The following is a 24,933-nucleotide window of genomic DNA, read 5'->3' as shown; positions in this document are numbered from 1 at the left end:
TTTCCATAGCACCGGTGTAAGCCCAGAGGGCAGGGAAGATAAGAAGGAGGAATGAAGGCGTCCCATTTATGCATGCTAAGTGGCAAAGGCCAGTCATGGGCCCTTCCAAGGAGCTGCACAGCAGGTTCAACACCACAGCAATCTCTCCAGTGGCAGCAATTCCAAAAAAAGAAGACAGATGGGGAAACGCTGTCCAAAATCACCCTTAGAGAACAACTAACGATCTTCATGCGTAAGGAGCAAAGGGCAGATGCAGGTACAAGAATGCATGCATATCATGCACAAGGAAAAGAAGAGCTGTATTTGTTACAAGTGTACCAATTTCCATCTCCCCCTGAAGACTGGAGGGACCGATGACCTACCCTAGTGGGCTTAGCACTTTTTAAGATAGAAAATCCTTAGTGTGACATAGACTTGAAATACCAGTTTATAAAATAGATTAAAACAAAGTGACTCTGATTAAGGACAGGGGAAGGGCCCCAAAGCCTGGCCCATGCAGAACCTCCTTCTCATTTGCCTCTCCCTCTCTTTCTGCAGTGACACCCTGGCCATGTCAGGAAAACATGAGTGAGGACTCAAGTGTCACACGTAGGTTCATAGTCCAGCTTCACTGCTAACCAGCTGAAGGCACTTGGGCTAGTTGCTTAGCTTCTTTACACCTCGCTTTGTTCATCTGTACAATGTGGAAAATAACGAGAACCTCTACTGAATAGCGTTGCTGGATTTTAAAATGAGAAAATCTATACAAAGAGCTTAGTCCAGGAACAGGCTTATAGAGACAACTCTCAATTCTTATTCCTGGAATCCAGAGTTTATATTCCCCAATTTCCAGATCTGGGAGGCAGTCTTGGGAATCTGTCATGTAGGTGAACACTATCCACCATTTGTGTGGTGGTGGGAGAAAATACCCAGGACCAGGTCCTTCAGTCCCAGAGCGTACAATTCCAAATGCCTTCCGAATACAATAGAGTCATACATCTGCCCAACAAGCCAACTTGATGGTTTATTATTCAGCACTTTTTTAAAGAGCCTTTGCTCGTTGGCCAACATTAGGACAAGACTCACTGAATGCAAAGCCCCTGGTTCACCCCACGTCCTACCTTTGGGGTGGTGCTTCTCCCCATAGTAGCACTGCTGAAATGTGGGGATATGGAAGGTGTGGTTTTCTTTCGAGGCAAAGTGTCACTCAGATAGAGGCCTTCTTTATGCTGTTTTTTCCTTTCTTCCAGACTTCTAAAATGCTTTAAATGCAAATGTAAAGCAGAATAGCAAAACTTGACTAATTGAAACAGGTCACTGAAGAAATTAAGAAGTATGCATTTACAAAGAAGTTTTGGAATTTTAACACAGAATTTAAAAAAAATCAACTTATACTTGTGTTCACTAATAGACTAGGGCTAGCATTTGGTAAGATACATAGACACTGGAAGAATTTACTACTGAACCTAGAAACTTAAAAAAATCCACCTTTCACTTTCATAGTGCCTGCTGCCTTGGGGCCTCAGGACAACTTACAAATTATTATGATGGTCGCCATGTGGATGGCGGAACAGCCAGTGGACAAAGCAAGTAAGCAGTTTCTCCCCTTGTCTGTCTGGACAGTTTTGTATGATGGCACAGATCCCAGTGTGAGGAGAACAAGGAAGGGAGAAGGGAGAAGATGGAGAGAAAGAGCGAGTAAACAGGGAAGTTGTTTTAAAGTTGGAATAATATTTTAATTACATATAAACACTCCAAATCCATATAACGTTTAAGGTTACTCTTTTATTTAAAAAGATCTTACCCAAGAAATCCCTACAGTAACCCCTTATATTTAAAAATCCTCTGGTTGATCATTTCTTTCTTATTTTTTTTTCAGATTCCTTAGGCAACATTTTTGCCAACTTGAAATTTGTCCAAATTTTTCTTAGCCTCTTCCCAAAATGCCTTGAGTAGCAATTTCCTAATTAGAGGTTCTTAGGGTTTGATCACTTTTTTTATAAGCTCAGGTTGTTGAAATACATCAAAATTAATGCAGATTTGAATTAGCAAATTTATGATCTTTAAACATGCCAATCATGAAATATATCTAAATTTTAACTTTATAATTATCTATTTATAGTAGTTAATATTTATTAGCCTAAAAGTAGCAAAGAGATATAGTCCTTTAATAAAAGGTAAAAGGCAGTAAAGATAACTTCAAGAAATGTAATGGCTGGGCACAGCAAACCAGGGCTCATCAAATTTGGGGATCCAGTCACTAGGACTCCTTACCATCTTCTGGGGCCAAATTCATATAACGTCTGATTATAGTTGAAAGGAAACCTCAAAACAGACTTTTTGAATACCCAAGCATGATTATGCACTAGATATACTAAAAGAAGGTTGACATTCATAATAATGAATTTTTTATTTAAAAGATATGATCAGTAAAAATTTCTATGAACCAAATGCATTCTTCGTGGTGTGACCCTGGACAAGCTATTTACCTCTGCTAAGCCTCAGTTCCCTAAATGTCAATAAGGAGTTAATTCCTATTTCTCAGGACTAGTAGACGGAAGAAATGAGATATTTATTTGTAAAATGTCTAGCACATTTTGACACATAGCAAGGGTATGATGTCCATTATTATGATTTCAGTAAGTTTGTAAGGAAAATATTTTGCATTGACACAGCAACTTTTTATACTATGGATTTAATGGATATAATTATTATCATTTTGAAAACTACCTGAGACAAGTTGCAATATTTGGATTGAATGGGAACTGAAGCATGAAGACGTGAAACGTATCTAGCTCCAATATGTCAAAAGTCAAGAGGGGACAATCAAGGTGTCAAAGTTTAGAACAATCCCAACACTCTTAAAAAATACTAAATGTCCTTAAAAAAATGTAAGAACAAAAACCAACCAGATAAAAGAAAACCTAGCAAAGGAATATGTTACTTTTCTTTTTTTAAAAATACTTTTGGAAAAGTGGAAGGCAAGATTCCACATTACTGACTTTGTTGTCAAGGTCAAAATCTCAGACTCTGAACACCAGTGCCTAAGTTACCTGTTGCTCCTGCTGCTGTTGCTGCATTCTGTGTTTCTTAGCTGGTAGAGGAGGAGGTGTGTCATTTAAAGGGAAAGGATCAACAGTCGGAGCCAGGACTTCCGGCCAAGGGGCTGATGGAAGTTGAGTGATAGGATGAGGAGAGAGGGTGGAAGGAAACATAAATCCAGAACAGACAGGTGATCTTTGCTTTATAGGAGAAAGAAAAAGTATGCACGTGTCCATATGAAATGAAAGAATAAGACAAAGAAATGAAATCGATAATCTCATTATTCTGTTTTCTTGTATTTTAATCACAAAGTCACAAATGATGGCCAGGAGCTTTCAATTTAGCCTCTTGTTAAAATTCCACTCTGGGAGCAACTTGGATCAGTTCTAAGGTGTTTTAATTTACTACTCGCTGCCCCTTCCCAGATGTTCTAAAAAGGCATAACATTAAAAAAAAAATCCATACCACAAACATAAAACAAAATCAAACTGGAAAAATGATTCAAACTAACAGTTTAAGAAAGGCTTTTTGGTTTCTATGAAAACGAGGTCAGGTCAGAGTGCTAAGATCTAGAGCTTATTGTCTTGAACTTAATTCTCTTGGCACTCCACTCTGCACCACCTATTTCATGATTTCCAATATGACAATCCATAGAACAGTGTCCCAGGTTGGTATGTTTTTCATACTCAGCATCACTCTGGCCTACTGGTCAACCAGACATATATGGGTCACACACATCTTCATTTTCAGGTAACCATGGGTTAATCTTTGACATGAGGAAAGCAGTGAATGAATGAAATGTCATGCCAACACACCTCTTTATTTTGTGGCTGGCTCACCAGCACAGCTGTGGTAGGCCCAGTGGCAACAGCGTCAGCGTCAGCAGGGAACTGAGTGGAAGGGGATAGATTCGTGGAATTGACACATGGCTCATTAAATTCATTTACACTGATATAGCCCTAAAAGGAGGAATTCAGAAATTAAACACAAAGAAAGCAAAAGCTGAGGCATGCGAGAGTATTAATGCTCCCAGTACAATGGAGTTAGCTTCGAGCGGCACAGCCAAATATCTGTGGAATTACCAAATGTTTCATTAAGGGAATCATCAGCAATTAAAATGGATTTACGATGCTTAATCTTGAAAAATGATATTCCAAACATTACACACAATTTGGGGGGGGGGGCGGGTGAAGTAAAAGATGACTATATTATAAACAACCCCAACCTTCAATTTTAAAATATGTAGAGGTATCAGCATTCATTCTGTTGATTGAATGAGGGTATCACTATCCAACACTTAAAATAACCACACACACACAAAAATCTGAGATATAAATTTACAATGCAATCACTCACTCCATAATTCAAGAGCCTTTTCTGCAAATCCTTATTTTTAGATTTTCCTCTTTTCTTCTGTTTTCTGACAAGATAGAGTATGAGTACAAAGTGGGCTGAGGACTTCAGGTTTTTGTACTAAGAAATTTTATAAATAGTAACTTATTTGTAATGCAATCTAGTTTTTAGGTATCTCAACTAAATGAGAATAAAAGGGACACTCATCCCCTCATGAGCCTTCCCTAGTAAGACACATGTACACACACACACACACACACACACACACACACACACCAGAGGACCCCACCCCACCCCACCCCATCCAGATAGAGTTGTAGCTCGAAGCTATTTCAATTCAAGGCGGCTTCCTCAACTCTCAGCTCTACCAGAGGACAGAAAACTGCCTGTGACTTTTAAGTACAATGATGCACTTCTGGCTTCAGCTTCGAGAAAATAGCCATGAACCCAAACTTGCAAGAATCAAAACTCCTCAATTTATATTTGAGGAAAAGGCACTTGTAAATTTTCATGGAAAGTATTTATACAGGCCAGCCATAATTCTCACCACATCAACAAAACAGCAGGAAAAGCAGAATACAGAGTATAGAATAATATTCCACTTTTCAAAGTAAAACTGAGTTAAATTTAGCACTTGGATTCCTCTATTAGCCCTTCGATCCTTTAAAAAAGTGGTGCCAGGGTAGGCAAGATATCATTTTGCTGGTGAAGCAAAAATTTCAGGTAGGAAAGCAAGGTTTTCACTGGTAATTTATAATTACGACAAAGTGGAGAAAGCTAGAGTTGATTATTTATAAATTGTAGGTTTCAAAATGCTGCTGAATAGGGTATTGTACTTCCTGGCAATAGACAGCATGTAAAGTTTCAGAAAATTAAACTGAAGTCAGGGGAGTTGACAGCTGGGTTTTTGAATATCACTTTATCTTTGATAATGAAGGGGAATGAAGAGAATGACTTTTCAGGTATTCTTTTGCTCAGGTGACAGTGCAGTGCTTCAAAATCGAGATCTGATTCTTCATACTCATAGGCCACATGACCTGACTTATTGCTCAAAAATGTATGCCATTTGTCAAAAGCAGGATTTGTTTAAAAGAGTTAGATATCAATTAATCACTCCTTAGAAAAAAAGAGAGAGAGAAAGGAAGGAAGAAATAACATCTTGTGAGCCAAGTCAGCTTAGTCCATGAAGAGAACATAGCTACTCAACAAACACAAGAGTTGGAGCCATACAAATGGCAAAAAGTCAAATGGGCTTTTGGCACCAGGAAGTCTGCAAAGAAAACGAACAACTCATTAACAGAAAAGGAAAGATTTTATTCTAGAACCAACGGGTAAAAAGACCTTAGAGCCTATCTAATTCATTTGGATGCCACAGCCCTTCAAAATAGGTATGTCCTGAGTCAAACTGCACATCTTCCCTCTTAAACATGCACTATTCCCCTTCTTCACTACCTCAGGAAAAGGTCCTCGCTGGCCAGCTCTTTATTCAAACTGGAAAAATGACATCACTCCTAATACCTCCCTTAATTTACTTCATCTTCACATCCAATTTATCAGCAAGAACTGGCAACTCTTGCCTTCAAAATATATCCACATCCAGCTATTTCTCTCCATCTCTCTGCCCTTGTGTGAAGGAAAGCCGCAGGCATCTCCAGTCTACATCCTTGCAATCACCTCCTTACAGGTTCCCCTGCTTCTCATCTTACTCCTCATAATCCTATCCCGCAGCCCAGAGTGATGCTTAACAAATGGACATCAAATAATATCACCCCCCCCTGCTTAAACCCTCTCACTCAGTGACTCCCCGGCCACATAAGATAAACCATATTTCTTTAACATGCCTCCCAAGCCCTGGTCCTTGCCCACTTCACCCACATTCTCTTCTTCCACTACACTCCATCCACTATGACCCTTTGTTCACTGAATCTGCCAGTTCCACGTTCTGAGTAATGGAGAGAAACTATGAAACTGAATGATCTAATTAAGCTCTTGTAGAAATATTTCACAAAATGCTTCCAAGATAGATGTTATTCATTCTTACTACGTGATGAGCATTTACTTCATATACCTACACACATACACACACACAATACTTCTTATATTGGAAGTCTTAACTCCACTTTTAAAAAGATATTTATAAATAAAGGTTTTTTTTTAATTACACAAATTTTTATGCAGAAGCAAGTTTTTCTTTAGTTTTTTGGAAAAAAAAACAAATATAAAGAAAGTTATTTTCAATTGGGAAAGATGATAGCCACACTTGTGGTGGATGCAGCATATTCTATAAACTTGCTGAATCACGATGTTGTACACCTACCTGGAACTAATGTAACACTGTGTGTCAACTATACTAAAACACACACACACACACACACACACACACAGCTATTTCTTTCTCACTCAGGGTTATGACTTTCCAAATTAGAGTTAAAATATTCTTCCACTATAGCAGCATAGCTCCATTAAAAGGTATTTCAGAAAGATGGATGTTTGGAATAAAGAGTGTGTGAGTGTGAGTGTGTGTGTGTGTGTGTGTAGCTTAATGTAAATAGGATTTTCTGATTTAGGGAGGAGAATAGTAGAAATCGCTTTGCGGGAAAGAAAGAAACAGAAAAGAAAGGAAGCAGACTATCTTATCAAATGTGCATTTTCATGTGCCCTCAGACTTAGGAGAAAGAGAAAGAAAGTAAGAAAGACGGGAAGAAAGAGGGGAACTGAAAAAGGAAATGGCAGGGAGGGAATTTAAGACTAATCTTGGCGTGGATCCTAACTTGTTTGCAACTCCAAGTTAACCCACAATGTCACTGTCAAGCATAGTCTGTACCCGCTCACATGCGCGCCCGCGCGCGCACACACACACACACACACAGTGCATCTGCATTAAACACAAAAATAATCCATAAAATCCTCAAAACATAAATAAAAGGCAGGAAAACCATCACAGCATCGAATGCTTTCTAAGTCCTCCAAGTTAATGTTTTCCTATTGAGTTAATCACAAAAAACTGAGGCACATCTCTTGATTTCTAAGCTGGCATGAGTAGACATGTAAAATCATAGCTTACCTCTTTTAGAGTACTGGGGTTGACAGGAAACCCCTTCCCCCCAGAGAGGCTGGAGTATTTCTTTTCCAAATTACAAAGATTTTCCTTTTCCTGAAGAAACACAAAATCTATTAAGCTTGGTTAATCGTGGATTTCCCTAATGATTAATAACGTTGACTGTTTTATCATGTGACTTATTGACTCTTCATATATCTTCTTTGGTGAAGTGTTTGTACTCAAATCTTTGGCTTGTTTTCTCTTAATTATTTATTGTTTATTGATCATTATTGAATTGTAGCAGTTGGTAATATATTCTGCGTTTAAGTCCTTTGTCATATCCTCTTTAAGAAATCCTTGCTTGCCCCAAGGCCAGGGAAGTATACTTGCAGTCCTATATTTTCTTCTAGAAACTTCATCACTTTAATTTTTATGTTGCAGTCTACGATCTGCCTTGAATTAATTTATATGCATGGTGTGAGGACAGACGCATTAGGATTCACTTGTTTCCATGTGTCCCAGTTGATCCAGCACTATTTGTTGGAAAGACTTTCTTTTCCCTACTGGATTATCTCAGAGCCTTTTGTCAAAAAAAAAATCAATGGACGGTATATGTGTGGGTCTATTTCTGGACTTTCTGTTTAGTTCCATTGATCTTTATGTCCAGCTGTATCAGCACCACCACATCATTTTAAATACTCTAGCTTTAGAGGCAACCTTGAAATCAATTAATATAAATCCTCCAACTTGGTTCTTGTTCAAAATTATTTTGGCTATTCTATGCTCTTGGCATTTTCAGAGTTGACTCTCATTATTTGTAATTCTTATGTTCTATAAATTTGCCATGAACACTGAATTGTAATTCAGTAAATACTGAACTGTTGTTCCTGCAGGAAATACAGAAGTGGGTTACTGTGGGCTTCTGGTCAAAATAATTTCATCAGTTGATCAATACATAACTCTGCTTTATGTGTGTTTCTGTTAAAGACGGCTTATTGATATACATGGTTGATTCATAAACACTGAACTCACAGCTAAAAGCACTGTAGCTCATGCCTGAATGAAGCTTATTTAACACGTTATTTTCTCCCTGAAGCAGATCACAACCTTCCGGCCCTTAGGAACACTAGACAGTACGTTAGCACTATCTATGCTGGGAGGCATCTTAAACAGCAAAATCACCAAAAAAAAAAAAAAAAAAAAAACCCACAAACTATGTAAAAACATATCACTAACTAGTGCACAACAAAAAGGATACTTATTTACTCTATGGGAGTTGAAACAGGAAGGTAGAGCCAACCTCAGCCAGGAATGTGCATGCTGAGACAAAATTTTTATTGCTCTACACACGTCAGTGAATTGTATGACAAGTATTGATCTGGGGGCTACAAACAAATTTTAGTGAGTAGGCAAATTCACAAATAGAGTCCATGAATAACGCAGATCAACTATAAATTTTAGCATGAACTTATCAATTTCTACAAAAAAGTCTGTTGGAATTTTTTTTTTTTTAGATTTATTTATTCATGAGAGAGAGAGAGAGAGAGTCAGAGACACAGGCAGAGGGAGAAGCAAGCTCCATGCAGGGAGCCCGACGTGGGACTCGATCCCAGGTTTCCAGGATCAGGTCCTGGGCTGAAGGTGGCGCTAAACCGCTGAGCCACCAGGGCTGCCCGTCTGTTGGAATTTTTATTGAGATTGAGATGGAGCTATAGATCAATTTGGGAAAATACAAATTGTGATTATAGATCACAATTTTTGGAAAAGAATCATATTTTATATATTTTAATGAGGAAGTGGTGTTTCTGTGATTGTGATTACTCATTTTTAAAAGTCTATCACTAAGAGATTTTTCCCATTTTTTTGCTAAAACTTTAGAAACTACTTAAATCCTCCATATTACACTATTTAATTTAAGCTGTCGCTTTGGATATCATGTGCAAAGGGTGGTGGAGAGGTTAATGGAACCAGAGTTCATTCCCAGAGCAGGAGACAGGGATGGAGAATATAAATCCATTCCAAGATTTCTAGGTGCCAAAGAAGCAGGAGGAGGGGCATTGTCAGGGATCTGTGTGGGCTACATAGACACACCTTGAATAAACTCATCATTCTAGGTAAAGGACCAATTTTCTCTCCCTTCTCAGCCTAAAAATAGCTTGGTAGCTAAGTTGAGAATATTCCAACTACAGTTCTTGTAGGTAGGATCATGGTCTAGGCTTATCCTTTAGTCCCTCATCTTTTCCCTGTATGTTATTCTGGGTCCATCTCATATTTTCAGAATCCCAAGTGTCATATCGTAGGCAGTGGCCTACACACAAGGCTCAGTTCTGAGGCTAGCCCCATCAACTTTAATTTTTGGTATCTTAGACTTGAAATTAGACCAGGCACTATGTTAGAAAACCCAGCAGGTGGGCAAAGAAAACCCTTTACATGCACGTTAGGCACTGAGCAGATAGGAACACAGTCACTTTAGTGAGGATGATCTTGCCCCCCGGCAGGGTATCTACCTAGCCAATGACGCCAAACTAAACCCAAGATGGTAACTGCCAGGATGACCCACATGCAAATAACTGGAGTTTGACACCACAGCAGCTGAGCCAAAATGTTTGACAGCAGCAATAAAAGCAAAATATGTTCCACCTATCTGATGAAAAATCTGTGTTTTCAAAAGAAGAAAATTCAAAAACGTATGTGGTTTTCATAGTTTGAATTTTCACACCATGGAAAAAGCATGAGGAAAATGTCCTTGCTTATTTTCTGAATTAGAGTGAATTGTTTGCAGAGCATCAGCTTATTAATGTGGAGAATTAAATAAAAATGTGTATTACAAAGTCTTCTTTAAATTATAATAAACTATTCACTATTAAAAGATACTTTCTTTGAAGGAAGCAACTTTGCCCAAGTTAGAACCTGAGTTCTACTACAACCAGTGCTAAAAAAGGAAATACTTACTCTTTGCAACATCATTATTAAATTATTCTTTTCTTTCACAAAATGATCTTGTTCTCTCTGAGCCTGCTGGACAATATGATTGGCTTGCTTTTTCAGTGCAGAAATTTTTTCCTGAAGAAAAAAAAAAAAAGATGATCGTATACAGAGGCACCTTAGACATTCACTGGTTTGCCAGTATGTCCTGGAAAATGGAAAAGTGTTTACAACTGGATTAGCGATGGCCACATTTTCGTTGGTGGTAGACAGTGATTATACTGAGACCGTGAGGCAGTTTCTTTGACCTGCCAAGCTCAAGGTTTTTCTTTACCTAAGGCCAATATAGTCCACGTGGTTTAAAATCTATTTGAAGAATGCAGAAGTCAACAGGAAATCTTGTTTTAGACTTGGGAGATGCTTCATGGGAAAAATAGCAATGTAAGTTCTTATTTAAGCTGAGAGCTTAAGAAGTCACCATTTTCATTTCCCTTTCCCTCAATTTTATTGGTTTAGTACAGAGCACTGGGATGTGATTCTAAGTTTTGGAACAAGAGCTGAATTCTGGGGCTGGACATCTGGGTGGAGCCAGCGATAAGCACGGGATGCCAAGGCGCTATTCAAATGGCAATAAGCTATCAGCCAGCTTCGAGAACTAGGAGCAGTGGAAACAGAACTTCCAAAATAGATGTTGTTCACAGAATTATTCTAGATCTAGTTACTACGATGGCAAAAGCAAGTCACTTAAAACAAATATCTGAATTTCTGATTTTTCTCTCCCTTGGTTTTCACATCAATGAAAAATACCAGATTTTATTCATAAATGCACCTACAGCATTAAGTAACAATAACTGTTACACATCTCAGCTTATCTAGCTCGGAGCACCATTTGGTATGTAGATGGCAGGTGCCATAATCTGTCAAATGTGACATGTGGTGAAACACACAGATATATTCAGATATAAAGATAAGGAGACAGAGGGCTATATTAATGAGGATTACTGTCACGGAGCAAGGGGCAAATTTGGATTTTTTTTTTTTCTAATGAATAACTCCTGGCAAAAGTACCTTTCGAGTCACAATATTCCGTTGATATTCAGCTACTTCACGCAGGAGCTGTTGGGTCAGGTTCTCCTTTTCCTCATCCAGACGGCTCTCACGTTCAAGCTGCTGGAATTCTAGGTCTTCAAAGTGTTTGCTCTCCACGTCCAACAGGTCGGCGTCCTTTGGAGAAAAGGCAATGGAAACAAGACATATTGGAATGGCTGTGGCCTTCTTAGCATAAAGGAAAAATTACTAAAAGCAAACAGTCCAAAATATCTTTCTAGTTACTAAGCTGACCAGGGTTGGAAGATGATAATCCTCTCTTTTGGAGTGAAATCCCAGGGTAGTGACCATTAGAATGGAATTGAACTGGGGAAGAGAAGTATTGGTTTGACCATCAGTTTTAGACTATTCTGTGGATGTAGGAATTCTTGTTAAAACTACTAGGTGGGTGTAAAGTTGACTTTGAAGTATAAAAAGAATTCAGCAAATAACGAAACGTTATCCACTGACCAAGGTGTGACATGCTCTCTTGAGAAAACAATTTTCCAAAATTTTCAAATGAAATGAGACTTTAGTATAGAGATTAAATTTGAGATTCCAAAGTTATTGACTGTAAAAAAAAAAGACTAAAAATTTGGTACACATACAGATTAGACCTATAATATATATATATATATATATATATATATATATATATATATATATCATGCATGCTCAAATAATTTTGTGGAAAGGAGAAGTTGCCAAAAACATTTGGCGGTTGGTATTCTTACACTGGGCTTCTGTGAATCCCTTAAAATTATTTACAAAGATTTTTTGTTTTTTTATTTACAAAGATTTTTACTGGAAGAGTGGAAGCACAGCGTTCATCAGGCACAAAGGGTGACTCAAATGGTTAAGCAATGTTACTCTGGGAATAATTTGGGGACATTTAAGAAAGATCAGAAATCATAAAAATCAGATGATCTAGAACAGACATTTCCTAATCAATGAAGTGTCTGAAGACAGAAGTGAATCTGTATCTGTGCAGAGGCTGGCACATGTTGTATGAATCATTCTTGAACCTACACCAAAAAAAAAAAAAAAACCACCTCCTTAATTTTGGAGCCTTTGACAAAACCATAAATGTGGTATGTATAGAAGATTTCAAAAAATGAATAATTTGTAAATAATCTATTGCCAAAAAGAAACAGCAGCTGGGCTATATGATTTACGACTCTACATAGGTAAAACAGCCAGAGCATGTGTTTTTTTTTTTTTCAGTCAAAACATCAGAAAGAATTGGATAAATATGATAAATGAGATTTATATCAGTTTTTAAACATACCTCCCCTTCTTTTGGTTTTTATGTGAGTGATAAATTAAGCCTTGTAATCAAATGGAATAATACATTTCTGTCTTCTGGAATGACTTACATTCTGAGGATGATTCATAGAAGGACAATTAGCTACCCTGTAATTATAAGCGGCACTATAGCAACAAGACTATGTCAACACAGTGGATTCTTAAAACTTAAGAGCAAGAAAAACAATTTGAAAAACATATTCAGCATTTCTTAGCACTTTTTTTACAGTTTAATTGACCAATCAAAAAGTGGTCTTGGTTTCAAGTTATAGGTTGACATTTTAAATTTATCAGACATTTTATGCTTATAACTTCTAAAGGAATGAATGAATTTGAGCCCAATCTACTCACTACTAATGTAATTAAGAGATAACTTGAGAGTTATGTCTAAAAACAAAATGCTTGCAGTCTTGAAATATCTGCATCAGTAGATATATTTATTTACACAGTCATTCACACTCCAGTTTTTACAGTCTTTCAGTTGAGCTTGGTTTGTGGCTAAATATTGACAGAAATAATTTCATAAACCTTCTTTTTTTAGTTTGTAAATAAGCTTTACTCAAAGTGAGTATATGTCTCACATATGCCCACTATGCCAGTCGGTTGCTCATTCCACATGTGGTTAATAGGCAACATGTGTTATCTTAGCCGCATGAAGGTCACAGAGCCACTAATTTGTCTGTAGTAAATATTTAAACTGTTGCATGAAAATGATAGCACACTGGGTAAGAAAGTTGAAAATTAAAGCTAAGCTCAGCACTCAGATTCTGCTGGTATAATCATCTGATCAAGTTGTCCAAACAATTAGAATGTGTGTATATAAACTTATACTGTAAAAGAAAAACAACTAGGGAGGGGGAAAGAGCTTCGAGAAGATTTTAGATAAGAATAAGAATTCAGGGGATGGAATTTGGGGGCAGGGCGCTGTTTAATGGAGCACACAGTAATATATACAGGAAGCTCAACATCAAGGGCATGACTAGTTGAATGAAAATTTTAACTAAGCTTCACTCGCTAAAAGGAACATTACAAATCTCTACTGGTTGGCAAGCTCAAAGGCCAAAAGTGAAAAGACATAAAACAGCCGCGCTCAAGAAAACTCAATGCAATTCCTTCTTTCCAATAACTGTTTTGAGAATTTATATGGAAGAAGTTTACATGCAGTCCTCTGTGGGTTGTTTTGTTTGTTTGTTTTTGTTTGTTTGTGCTTAGCAGAGGGACAGAAGGAGAGAATCGATGTGGTATGGCAGGAGAGATTACAGTAATAATTTCATGACAGCTCAAAGTCAACTTTGAAAACAAATTCAAGTGGGGCTCAGAGTTTGTTAACGTTTTTTCTATTTTATGCCCTAAAGTCAAACACTTTAACTGCACAATTATGGCGTTTGGAAAAACACAATGGAAATCATTAGTGCAACCTTCTCACTTCATATAGGAGGACACTGAGACCCACAGAAGTTGAATGACTTATCGAAGATTAAAGGATAAACTGATTGTAAAGCAAGGGAGAAAAAAGGTCTCCTAATTGTTGATATCACTGAGTGTGTGTGTGTGTGTGTGTGTGTGTGTGTGTGTGACTCAAGAGACTGAAATCAACCATTCAGGTGAGTAAAGTATCAAAAGTACAAGAAAACCGTTCTAGCCAGGTGTCTCCTCCATTTAATAGTGGAACTTATCCTGGCAAATGAAAGACTCATTTAACTTCTGCTTTCTTTCCCACAATGCTTGCATCCCAGGGAACCATTCAGCTGGTGAGCCCCCATCAACCATATACAACTCCTCCGATGAAAGCTGTATTCAGACTCTAAAGCAGGGAATTAGAAATAAGAAACCCAGTCATAAGTCCACAGTGTTGTGCACAGAAAACTCATTCCATCATTTCAGCTTAAGTGTTTGGGATAACACACTGTTTAAGAAAATGATGTTCTTCCTTTCATTTATTTTTTATTTTGTATGACTTGCACCCTAATGAAGTTTGTGGTAATAAAATCACCTTTACTAAATCTAGTTTAAATGCCTTCGGGAAAGCTCTGTAATGAAGTGGTATTCTGAAGTGTTTGAAGTCTGAAGGGAAATGAGCTGTGGTAACACAGGAAGTTCCTAGTATGAACGGACTTGTCGTGAAATAAGTGAACTTTTTACTGATGAAGCCATGGGATTGGTGGAGAGTTACTCTGGTCATCATCCTTGTAAAATAGAATTAGTAAACCTCTTAATGCAGGTGAGCAGAGGCTACTACAAGCCAGTTATCTCTCCCAAGGAGAGGGATTTACAGTAAGAACTTTACACTCTGCTTGGAGAAGAAGAGGAAGGGGTCTTTGCCGTGAAATAGTGGAACAGACTGTCTGCGTCACTGTCTGTCCTCCTTTGGACATCCTTAGAACATACGTATGAGTTATCCTATAGAGGCTAGATTAAACAGTCTTTATTTATATCAATCTGAGTCTCAGTTATTCATAGAATTTACCAATTTTTATTTGCAGCAGTGTTTATGAAGAGTACAAGCAATAACAGGATAACCAGAGGCAGAGAAGAAAAAAATACAGAAGTTGTTGCCAACTCTAAATAAAGTAATATGACCATTGTGTAAAATCTTTAGTGATAAGGAGAGTTGAAAGCCAGTGAACGAATATAAAAGCCAGTTTCCCAGTCTCTTTGGTGAACCAGCATACATACAAATTACAAGCGAAAATAATTTCACAAATGCTATTGTTTTCCCAATTATTTTTATCATAAAGATTTCCAGAGAATTATGACCCTGAAGGACAGGAAGTTTCATCTTCTTACAACAAATTCAGCTGTATACTATAAAACGAGGAAAGAGGAAGAAATGTTGTTGGGACTTTTCGATCCAACACAGTAAGAAAGTTACTATTTGGCAAAATATTAAAATCATTACGCTGCAGGTCAACTATTGGTTGACTTTGGTACTATTTATTAAGTGCTTTCAACATCTGTAATACACTGAAAAGTTTTAAATGTAATTTTTTACAACCTGGTGATATTCTAAGGCATCAAGGGGTTTTTTTTTTTTTTTTTTTCTTTTCATCAAGGGGTTTTGTATTAAAGGCCATCTTAAATATCCCCAAGGGTGGGCTACCTTAGCTGATTTTCCACTTGCCCACTCCCAAGAAGGTCCTGACAGAGTAACATGAATGAAACAAGCCTTCTTTTCTACCCACATGGAACCATTAGTTGTTAGTCACTTAGCACAAATTACTATTACATGATCCTTGTAGAGATCCAAGACTGTTCCCCAGGGTCACAGTTTATTGGGGCTACTGTTCAGAGCAAACAACCCAGTCATTCAGAGGCTCTGAAATATTAAGTGGTCTTACCAGAGCCTGTGAAACTCTCCACCTCAAAGCCTCATTTCAGCAGATATCCAGCGTGGCCATGTTAAGCATCGCCAACTTTATTGATCAGAGAATAACCCGATAAAACCCACCACAAAGTCCACGCTGCGCTAAGCTCTAAAAAATTATGATGCTCATCTGAGAAGATGCTGAGGGCACTGCCCTGCATCTTGGGTGTTGGTGTTTGCTGTGACTGTGCAAAAAAGTTCAGTGTCCCCATGAGGCAGAAAGAAAAAGAAAAGCAGTGAGCGGTGATGGGAAGCAAATCAGAGAATAGGATAATTTTTTGGACTCATGTATAAAATCAGGCTGAGAGAAAAAAAACATCCAAGGGCAAACAGTACTCACAATGCAGCAGAGAATGCAGGGAAAGATGTCAGCTGATTTACAGGCTACAAGCTTGGTGTGAGTTATGTGTCGGGAGCGGCTCTCTTCTGCTACAAAGAACGACTCCAAAACTGTTCTTGCATTATAAATTGGTAAAGGATTCTAACAAAGAATTGTTTAACTGCTTAGCATGAAATACTATATAGACTGTCAGCATGCAAGTTTCTATTTCAAAAGTATCTAACGACCAGAACTTAAGCAAATTTATGCCGTGTGAAGGAGGAAGTCATAGGTTAAGGGGGACTTCATTGAAAAAAACATCAAAAACAACAACAACAAAAAAAAAAAAAAAAAGAAAAGAAAAAAACCACAACTGGCGCATTCCTGTTTGCTACTGACCCTCTTCAGTTGTTGTTGTAATTGTTCCCTCATGGACTCAGGACAATTGTCCAGCTGGGTCTTCTGCTCGGAGTAAAGCTCCTGAAGCCTCTCTAGTTTTTCCCTTTCAGCATCAAGCTTTACCTTCTCCTGAAGTTCAGAAATCAGAAAATAGAAGAATAGAGATTACCTTCACACCCAAGGCAGGCGTTAGTGAACATTTCCCAAGGATAATGTAAATACACACACACACATATACACACAAGCTAGATATCCTATGGATGTGGAAACATACCTTGTTAGTGACTAAGATAAGGGGGTGGAAGTGGAAGTAAAAAAAAGGGGGCCCCATTTCTGCATTCTCAAAACACAGTCCACTTCACTGGGTATTGGCAATGACCCCCAACCTTCCATCCTTGCTGCCTGCCTTCCCTCCTTCCTGTCCCCATGTTTTAAAGCAGAAGAAGCTGGTCAGTGGTCAACAAAGGACAAAAGAAATGCCAACCAAATCTACGAGATAGCCTTGCAGAGGGTCCCTTGGCAAAGGACCCAAGGAAAGTAGTCATTTACCCCAAGTACTATCATGGTCCAATCTGCTCAAGGCACTTGTTAAGCAGGCTTTGGAAATTAATGTAATTTTGTTCTCAGACCAGAAGCATGCCAGGTACGCATGCCAGGTACACAAGGGGACACCCTGATCATCTGAAACAGGTCTAGCTGTTTGGCCAACTTCGAAGCTTAAACAATTAGAAAATCTGATTCTAAGAAGAGCACTGGATTCAAAGGCTAGGAGAGCAGGGAAGAAGGCACCCCTGACAAAGCAGGCAGAGGAGGCGTATTATGCAATGTGGCTACGCCGACTTGTGACATTTACTGTGGAGATGAAGACTTGTCTAGATTGACGTTGAAAATACTTGAAACATGGACTGTAGAGAAAAAGAAAGGAGAACACCCAGGTGTCAGAAAATAGAAGAGAAAGGAGGAGATGACACCAAATCCCTCCTCAACCACACACTCCAAGGGGGCCTAGACATTCTCTGGCCTCTACCAGGCAAGACTTGTAAGACAGCGATTACACAGCCTTACACGTCACCTTTTCAACTGAGAAATGATACTTCAACCTGCTTAGTGCTTGTCTTCCCAACCTGTGTTCCCTTTATGGTGCTCTGAAGCCTTGAAGTAAATCTCAGACCTGATTCTCCTGGGGTGTAACTGTTAGCCTACACGGAAGTGCTTTATGAAGCACTACCCGGATTTGATCCTCTGTAAGTACAATGACCACCACCTTACGCTCCTTGCTTTGTTCACTCGATGTGCCCTGATAGCAATAAAACTGGCTTCTGAGCTTGATCAGAGAAGCTTAGAAGATTTTTGTTTTAAGGGATGAAGCTCTGAAATAGTCCTATAAAATTATACTTACTATAATTTCTTCATCCGAATGGCCATGATTTCCCAAACACATCTTTAGATTCTTTATAAAAGAGGCTATAACTTAAATCTAAAACTACAGGACATAGATACCTGTATCAGTTCACTTAAGTGTCCATTTTTGTCAGAGAATTTTCAAATGTAAAGGACATTTTAGAAATGTGTATTTAGGTGTAAAGCGCATTTTTTTCCCTCTCAAAATGATTAAACCTGGAAGTCATAAAACTGAGAGTCCTACTTCATATATCAATCTAAAAATGTCTCTGCAACTTAAACTTCTGCAGACTATCTGGAAAGTTTCCTCAGTCTTCAAAGGCAAGTTGTGCCCCCGGGGCAAACCTAGAGTGTAGGCATCAGAGAGGAGCCATGGCCTGGTTCGCAGACTGGAAAGATAATCAAGGGTTCATTCACAGTAAAGCTGAATATACCAGGACCAGGCAGATTCAGTCTTTAGTTTCAGAATGAATCATTTTTTTCCCTTTAGTACAACCAGCGATACAGAATACCGGTTGTCTCTTGGAAAAGGAAACGTGTTACTTCTTCTCTGTGTGGATCAGAGCTTGCCCTATTTACACAGCAGAAGAATTTTTTTTAATAATAAATTTATTTTTTATTGGTGTTCAATTTGCCAACATACAGAATAACACCCAGTGCTCATCCCGTCAAGTGCCCCCCTCAGTGCCCACTACCAGCACAGCAGAAGAGTTTTATCCAAAAAGAGTTCTATTTCTAGATAACTGTATCACAGGATTTTGCTGAAATTCTAGTTTCAAAAAAGTTCGATAACACCCCCCAAAAAACAAAAACAAAATCCCAAACAACTATCCAATCCCATTAAATACCTTGTATGAGCAAAACTGTGAAATTTAGTTACATCAGACAGAAAACATTGATATTTGATTATATGATATTTGATTATATGGAAAGGCACTGGCCTAAAACACAGGTCTTAAATCTGAAGAAATAGCTCAACTATTCCTCTGATGCCCCCAATTTTTTTAATCACTGCTGATAAGCACAGATAACTAATAGAAAGTGACTTATGTTTACATAGTACCTTCCTTCTGAGGTGCTCAAAATGTTTTGCGATTCCATATAAGGGAGCAGTGAGAAGAATTGTGCACCATTAGAACCTTCTGCAGCTTCTCTGGTTTACCGGTAATGCTATGACCACTATGTGGGTCTCAGAACAAAAGCTTAGTGGGGCCAAAGCTAGGGCAAAGGAAGTAAAGGGGAAGGATCAAAGAACTAGTGGCAGGTGGGCCAGGCCATAAATCACAGGGGAGCAGAGAGGTGATATCACTCTCGTGCCAGCCAGAAGTTGGCCAACTTGAAGCCAGAAAGAAATGAATATTCCTACTTTCTATTTTTTGCCCAGAAAGTTTTCAAAGGAAAATTAGCTCTAGGCAACTAGTTAATTAGAACCGAAAATATCACCTTCTGCGATGGCATTTCAGGGTTCAGGGATTCCTGCCTTTGATGTGCAAAACATGAACATTGGGTGTTACTTCCTTCCCCCAGATGGAAACTGGTAAACTCATCTATTCTAATTACTATAGGCACAGCAATATTTTCTAAACACCAAATTGGCAGTGAGCATCACTTTTTCTTTTAGGATTCATAAATCTGTTTTCAAGAAACAAATGTATTTAAGTGACTTTTAATGAATTTTAAATTAAATAAAATTTAAACTAAATTTTCAATAAATTTATTAAACTTTAATGAGAATTTCATAAATTTTAATAAATTTAACAGATTTAACGTTATTGGAAAAACAAGAGTATAAGGAATTAGAACACTCCAGGAAAATCCAGAGGTACAAGGGGGGCATTTATAAAACCAAGAACAGAATGTGACTTCACTAGAGACACGGCTGCTTCTATTAGCACTGCTCTTGTATTGATTTGTCTTTATGTGCTGGCAAAATCCAACTGGGTCTCAAAATCACTGCCAGATTTTGCCTTTTTTTTTTTTTTTTAATGTTTAAGAATGATGTTCTTAAAGTGTATATATGGCCAAAGGTAAATCATTCACAGCAAATTAAAGCAGAAATCAGTATATAAAATCAGGCTTCTCTTTGCTTCCACGGTGAGTTGTTTACTCACTCACTCAGTAAATATTTATAAGGAGAGTAAGTAGAGAAAAGAAGAAGGCTGATTGATCACTGTCCTCACAACGTACAGTCCAGTCAGCTCTGTGATTCTTAGCCCTGACTGCACATTAAAAAAACCTGGGTGAGCTTTTAAATATACTATTTCCCCAGTCTCCACTCAGTCAGACATCCAGGAGCCAAAGGCAGGGTTATGAGCATTTAAATTAAAAAAATCCTGCCATTTTTTCTCATACACAGCCAGGTTAGGAAACCCTGAATGAGCCACTCAGGCTGATGTGAGAGGCAAAAGTGATTAACAACTATTCATTTTTTTTTTTAAATGAAGACACAAGATATTAATACACAAGGCACCAAAGAGTGCTCTCAAAACATTTGGCTTAGCGCCTTTACTTCATAGTATAAAAGGTCCCTTTTACAAGTGACACCTCGATTGTACAAATTTTTTACACTCAGATTAAATGCCTCAAGTAAACCAAAGAGTAGACTGTGAGATTCTGATACATTTCAAGTTCAGATGCAAAATGACTCTCTTCTAGTCAGACAAATGATCAAGAGTGTGGCTGAGTTTCCCCTAAGCAATCTAAGCTTGTTCACAAGAAGCACCAATAATTTTTAATGAACCTAATAATCCAAAACTCATCATAGGACCACTGATTTTGCTGGATGTGTGCTTAGAAGACAGTAACATAAGTTTTCTCTCTTTTGAGTTGTATTTTTGAAGGAAGGAACTGAAAATTAAGTTGCTGGCTCTATTTGAATTTCAATATTACACAGATTCTTGAATACCAATGAAGAAATAATTTTACCACATCTAAGTTATATTTGGCAAGCAGATGGTTCAAGGTTACTCTGAAAAGATGCTTACTTTATAAGCTTATAGGGCTGCCAGATAAAATAGAGGACACTCAGTTAAATTTGAATTTCAGGGGATCCCTGGGTGGCTGAGCAGTTTGGCCCCTGCCTTTGGCCCAGGGCATGATCCGGGAGTCCTGGATTGAGTCCCACATCAGGCTCCCTGCATGGACCCTGCATTTCCCTCTGCCTGTGTCTCTGCCTGTGTCTCTGCCTCTCTCTGTATATCTCTCATGAATAAATAAAATCTTAAAAAAAATTTTTTTTTGAATTTTAGATGAATGACAAATGATCTTTTAATATAAGTATGTTCCAAATAATGCTTAGGGCATAATTACTGTTTATCTGAAATTCAAACGTACCTGAGCATCCTCCATATGTAAATATTTTATTATATATAAATATATAGAGAGATATAGGATAGGATTACATAGAAGATATATACACACACAAATATTTATTTATTTATTTGCTAAATCTGGCAACTCTATTAGCTTAATAAAGATTTTCTTAAAACTTAAGGTCCATCTTTGTATTTTTCAATCTGTTTAGCACAGAACCCAGCACTAAGTACTTGGGTTTCATGAAACATTGGGTCGGGTTTGGAGTTGATGCAGTGATATGTTTAAACTCATAGTACCTAAGCCATAATTTCTGAGGGTAGTTGATCCAAAGTCCTTTCCTTATACCCTGAAATACCCTTCTTTCTAGTTCCTAAAACCTGTGGTTTGGGAGGTAGGCATCCTCATGGGTTCACAGATTAGGCAATTAGTGGCTTTAGGTCCAAAATCACTTATCTGAAATTCTTAAGGCCAGATGTGTTCCAGATTTCAGAATATTGTGAATTTTATAGAGGTAACATAGTTCCTACAGCATGTATTAAAAGGAATTTCCAGTAAGGTCTGGGCCAGTACCTATAATCAAACACATTTCTATTTCTGCAGCTACTTATGAATATTTACACAAGTGTGAATATCAGTCAGAGTCAGGTTTTACAACCAACTAAGTTTTGGTGTTAATCTTACAAAATGATCTTTCCCCCCATATAACTTTTCAGATGTTAAAATTGCAGAGAAAAGATTATGGACTTGCGTCAGCAAATGGTAGCTGAGAACTCATTCTCTGCCTGCCTCTAAAGAGGCACATCCTTATACTTCTTTTTTGGGATTTTATTTCCTTTAGCTTTGGCATTTTAATTACACAATTGATGGATTTTTAGTGTAGAAAACAACTGGAAAATCAGAACCCTAGGGATTTGTATAATCAAACAACCACCAGAAAAAAAAAAAATAACCCTAATCTGGAATCCTGTTGATTTAATCCCCAAATCCCACGATATTCTTCTACTTCCTCTAGTCAGGGAGTTAACTTTGAAATGTAAGAAAGAGGCAAGGGAAGGGCTGGGTCCCCTCTGAACACTGACTGTGACCTGGCAAACGCTTTGCACTCAAGAAGCATTAACACTTTGCTGAGGAATTCTGGGCCAGGCTCTCTGTCTTCCCCTGGCTCTGAAGGGAGGATGGAGAGGAAGTAACAGGTACTTTGGCAAGATAATAATGGGGAATAAAATGTAACCATTTAAGATACAATGATATATGCTTATTGTAGGAAAAATAATCAAATAACTTGAGATTTCACTGTGGCACATGTTATATGGCATAGAGTGATTTAAGTTTCAATTCATACCTTTAAGCCTGTTTAGTTATAAACAAGTACAGCCCAGGATGGCAACAAATACCATAATCTATCTGTGTGAGGGCAGATCCTAAAACAAAGAATGGTTGAGCCTTATGATGAGCATCTGGGCAATGGAAAGACTCTACTACAAGACTACAGATGCAGCGCCCTTCCTTAACCATTTTACTGAATTTCAGTACAACTGGCTATTGATTTTTGCATGCCAAAGAAGCAGAGATGAGACACAGATAATAATCTTAGAGGAAATTGAAATTCCTCTATAATAAAGTAGAGGAAATTGGAAAACTATTTTTAGTTTTGAATTCTTACGGTAGTCAGAACGAGGCAAAGACTGAGGGAAAATCTTAAAAAAAAAAAAAAAAAAGATAGGGAAAAATCTCTATAAACCAAATGCATGTGTCCACACCTGCTCAGCAGTTGCTCCAACTGGGCTGTGCCTTGGAATGGGGGAGTGGCAAGAAGGGAAGCCAAGTTCACAACAAGGCCTTTGCCAGAATGGCACTTCATGGTCCTGGTGGCTTCTCCACTCTGTCGCCAAACTCATTAAACTGAATCAGTTCACTAGGACAGAGGTTAACAATTCTCTCTTCTTTTACTCACCCCAGGAAAGCGCTATGGCCTCTGTGATTACTGCTTCATCAAATAAATATCCTCTCTGGACTTATGTTCAAGTCAAATACTTATGTTTGTTCAGGGTTTACCCATATTCATAGACTCTATCTGTGATGTGGCTACTGTCTGAAAACACAATAGGCAGGTGGCATTTAGCTCAGAGCCACATGGAAATGAGTTTCCTGATGCTTTTGACAGTGTAACTCCTCAGGACAGAGAAAAGTCAGCTCAGGGAGCCACTGCAAACATGTTCAATAAATGTATAGTTGAATACACTGTCTATATTTTAAGTGTTCATATTTTATATCCTGTCTATATTTTATGTTGTTTATATCACTGATGGTAGCATATAATAAATAGCAGTCATCTATAACATACAGGTTTCCCCCTGTATCTGAAAGTTGAGCAATCCTATGAAACCTTTCCTAAGCCAAAATGGGGTAAAGTGAAGAAGCAATTACCATTAAATTATATGGAAAAAATTTTAAGCCTTCCCAGACCCTCCAAAATAACCTCTCTTAGGCTTTCCTGATACCTTAGGACACGTCTTGCTCATCTAACAGATGTACAGAATAAACAAGGCGAGATCAAGCACAGATACTCCCAGAGTTGGAAGCTGTGGCTGCTTAATGTTGCGATGCTGCTGTAGTTTCCGGGGAAGGAGCTTGATGGCACCACTCTGGCTGCTGAGGGTGCGAGTGTACGCTGCCCCTGTACCAGCTCACGGCAGCACAAATGCTGAACCCTATCCATACACTGAAGGCTATGCTCACTTCTCAACTTTTTGCATAAAAGCGGAAATCCTCTTCGGATTTCTTTTGGTTAGTGAAGGTAGATTCTAATGGAATTCTTTCGTAAATGTGTGGCAACCATAATGTGAACTTTTGAAAAGTGAGTGATACCTGTATATTAATTTATACCAAATAGGTAAAATAGAATGCTAGTTCCCAAATCAGATAAGAGAAATAGTACTAAAGGCTGGCCTCCAGTGCCAAGGAAACAATGTCAATAATTTCACATCGGTATTTGAAATTTGAGGTGTTAGTAAGCCCTCTTCCTATGCTCTAGGCCTTGTATCCAAAAAGCAGGGCCAGGCTTACAGGATGTGCTATGGACATCTGAAGCAGAGCTTGCCCGACGGGGATATCTTTCCAGGTTTTGGTTTTCTCATTCCACAGTTTATATCTGACAGCAGCAACAGGTGTATGGAAAAGGAAACGAGATCCAAAGGGGCAAAGGCCACTTCCTCCTTCTGTCTTACACTCTGGCTCAACTGGCAGTGTGACTACAAGCCCACTGGCATGTGTACTGAAGCAGACCATCCCAGATGGCCTGAACTTGGCAGCACGTAGCTCTTGAGCAGGTGTTTGGCTCAATGTTTCTGTTAAGGGCCCGCCTGGGCTTGCTGTTAGCGGGAGATCCAAGGACAATATTCCTGA

The 24,933-nt window shown here is 38.3% G+C and overlaps 1 protein-coding gene and 1 long non-coding RNA gene across 28 annotated transcripts in view; one reads left to right on the top strand and one right to left on the bottom strand.

Annotated features, from left to right (window-relative positions):
• The window catches only part of LOC112678556 (uncharacterized), a 30,356-nt gene extending 15,044 nt beyond the window's left edge, over positions 1 to 15,312 (top strand). The window contains exons 3-4 of one of the 2 annotated variants that reach the window (XR_003147660.3): positions 1,483 to 1,569; positions 15,214 to 15,312. This is a non-coding gene — a long non-coding RNA (uncharacterized LOC112678556). The remainder of the gene's footprint in view (positions 1 to 1,482; positions 1,570 to 15,213) is intronic. The other variant, XR_003147666.3, reaches the window with a different exon arrangement.
• The window catches only part of PHLDB2 (pleckstrin homology like domain family B member 2), a 217,835-nt gene that overhangs the window by 27,528 nt on the left and 165,374 nt on the right, over positions 1 to 24,933 (bottom strand). For 8 of the 26 annotated variants that reach the window (XM_049105425.1, XM_049105427.1, XM_049105426.1 and 5 more), the window contains 7 exons: positions 16,813 to 16,941; positions 11,408 to 11,563; positions 10,367 to 10,477; positions 7,439 to 7,528; positions 3,837 to 3,980; positions 3,033 to 3,221; positions 1,101 to 1,241 (listed from right to left, as the gene is read on the bottom strand). In XM_049105425.1, coding sequence (XP_048961382.1) covers positions 1,101 to 1,241; positions 3,033 to 3,221; positions 3,837 to 3,980; positions 7,439 to 7,528; positions 10,367 to 10,477; positions 11,408 to 11,563; positions 16,813 to 16,941 — 960 coding nt within the window. The remainder of the gene's footprint in view (positions 1 to 1,100; positions 1,242 to 3,032; positions 3,222 to 3,836; positions 3,981 to 7,438; positions 7,529 to 10,366; positions 10,478 to 11,407; positions 11,564 to 16,812; positions 16,942 to 24,933) is intronic. The other 18 variants (XM_049105444.1, XM_049105446.1, XM_049105445.1 and 15 more) reach the window with 10 other exon arrangements.

Source organism: Canis lupus, chromosome 33 (genome assembly GCF_003254725.2).
Source record: "Canis lupus dingo isolate Sandy chromosome 33, ASM325472v2, whole genome shotgun sequence".
Taxonomy (NCBI): Eukaryota; Metazoa; Chordata; class Mammalia; order Carnivora; family Canidae; genus Canis; species Canis lupus.
Note: the sequence above shows the minus strand (reverse complement) of the source record. Positions and strands in the feature narration are given on the sequence as shown.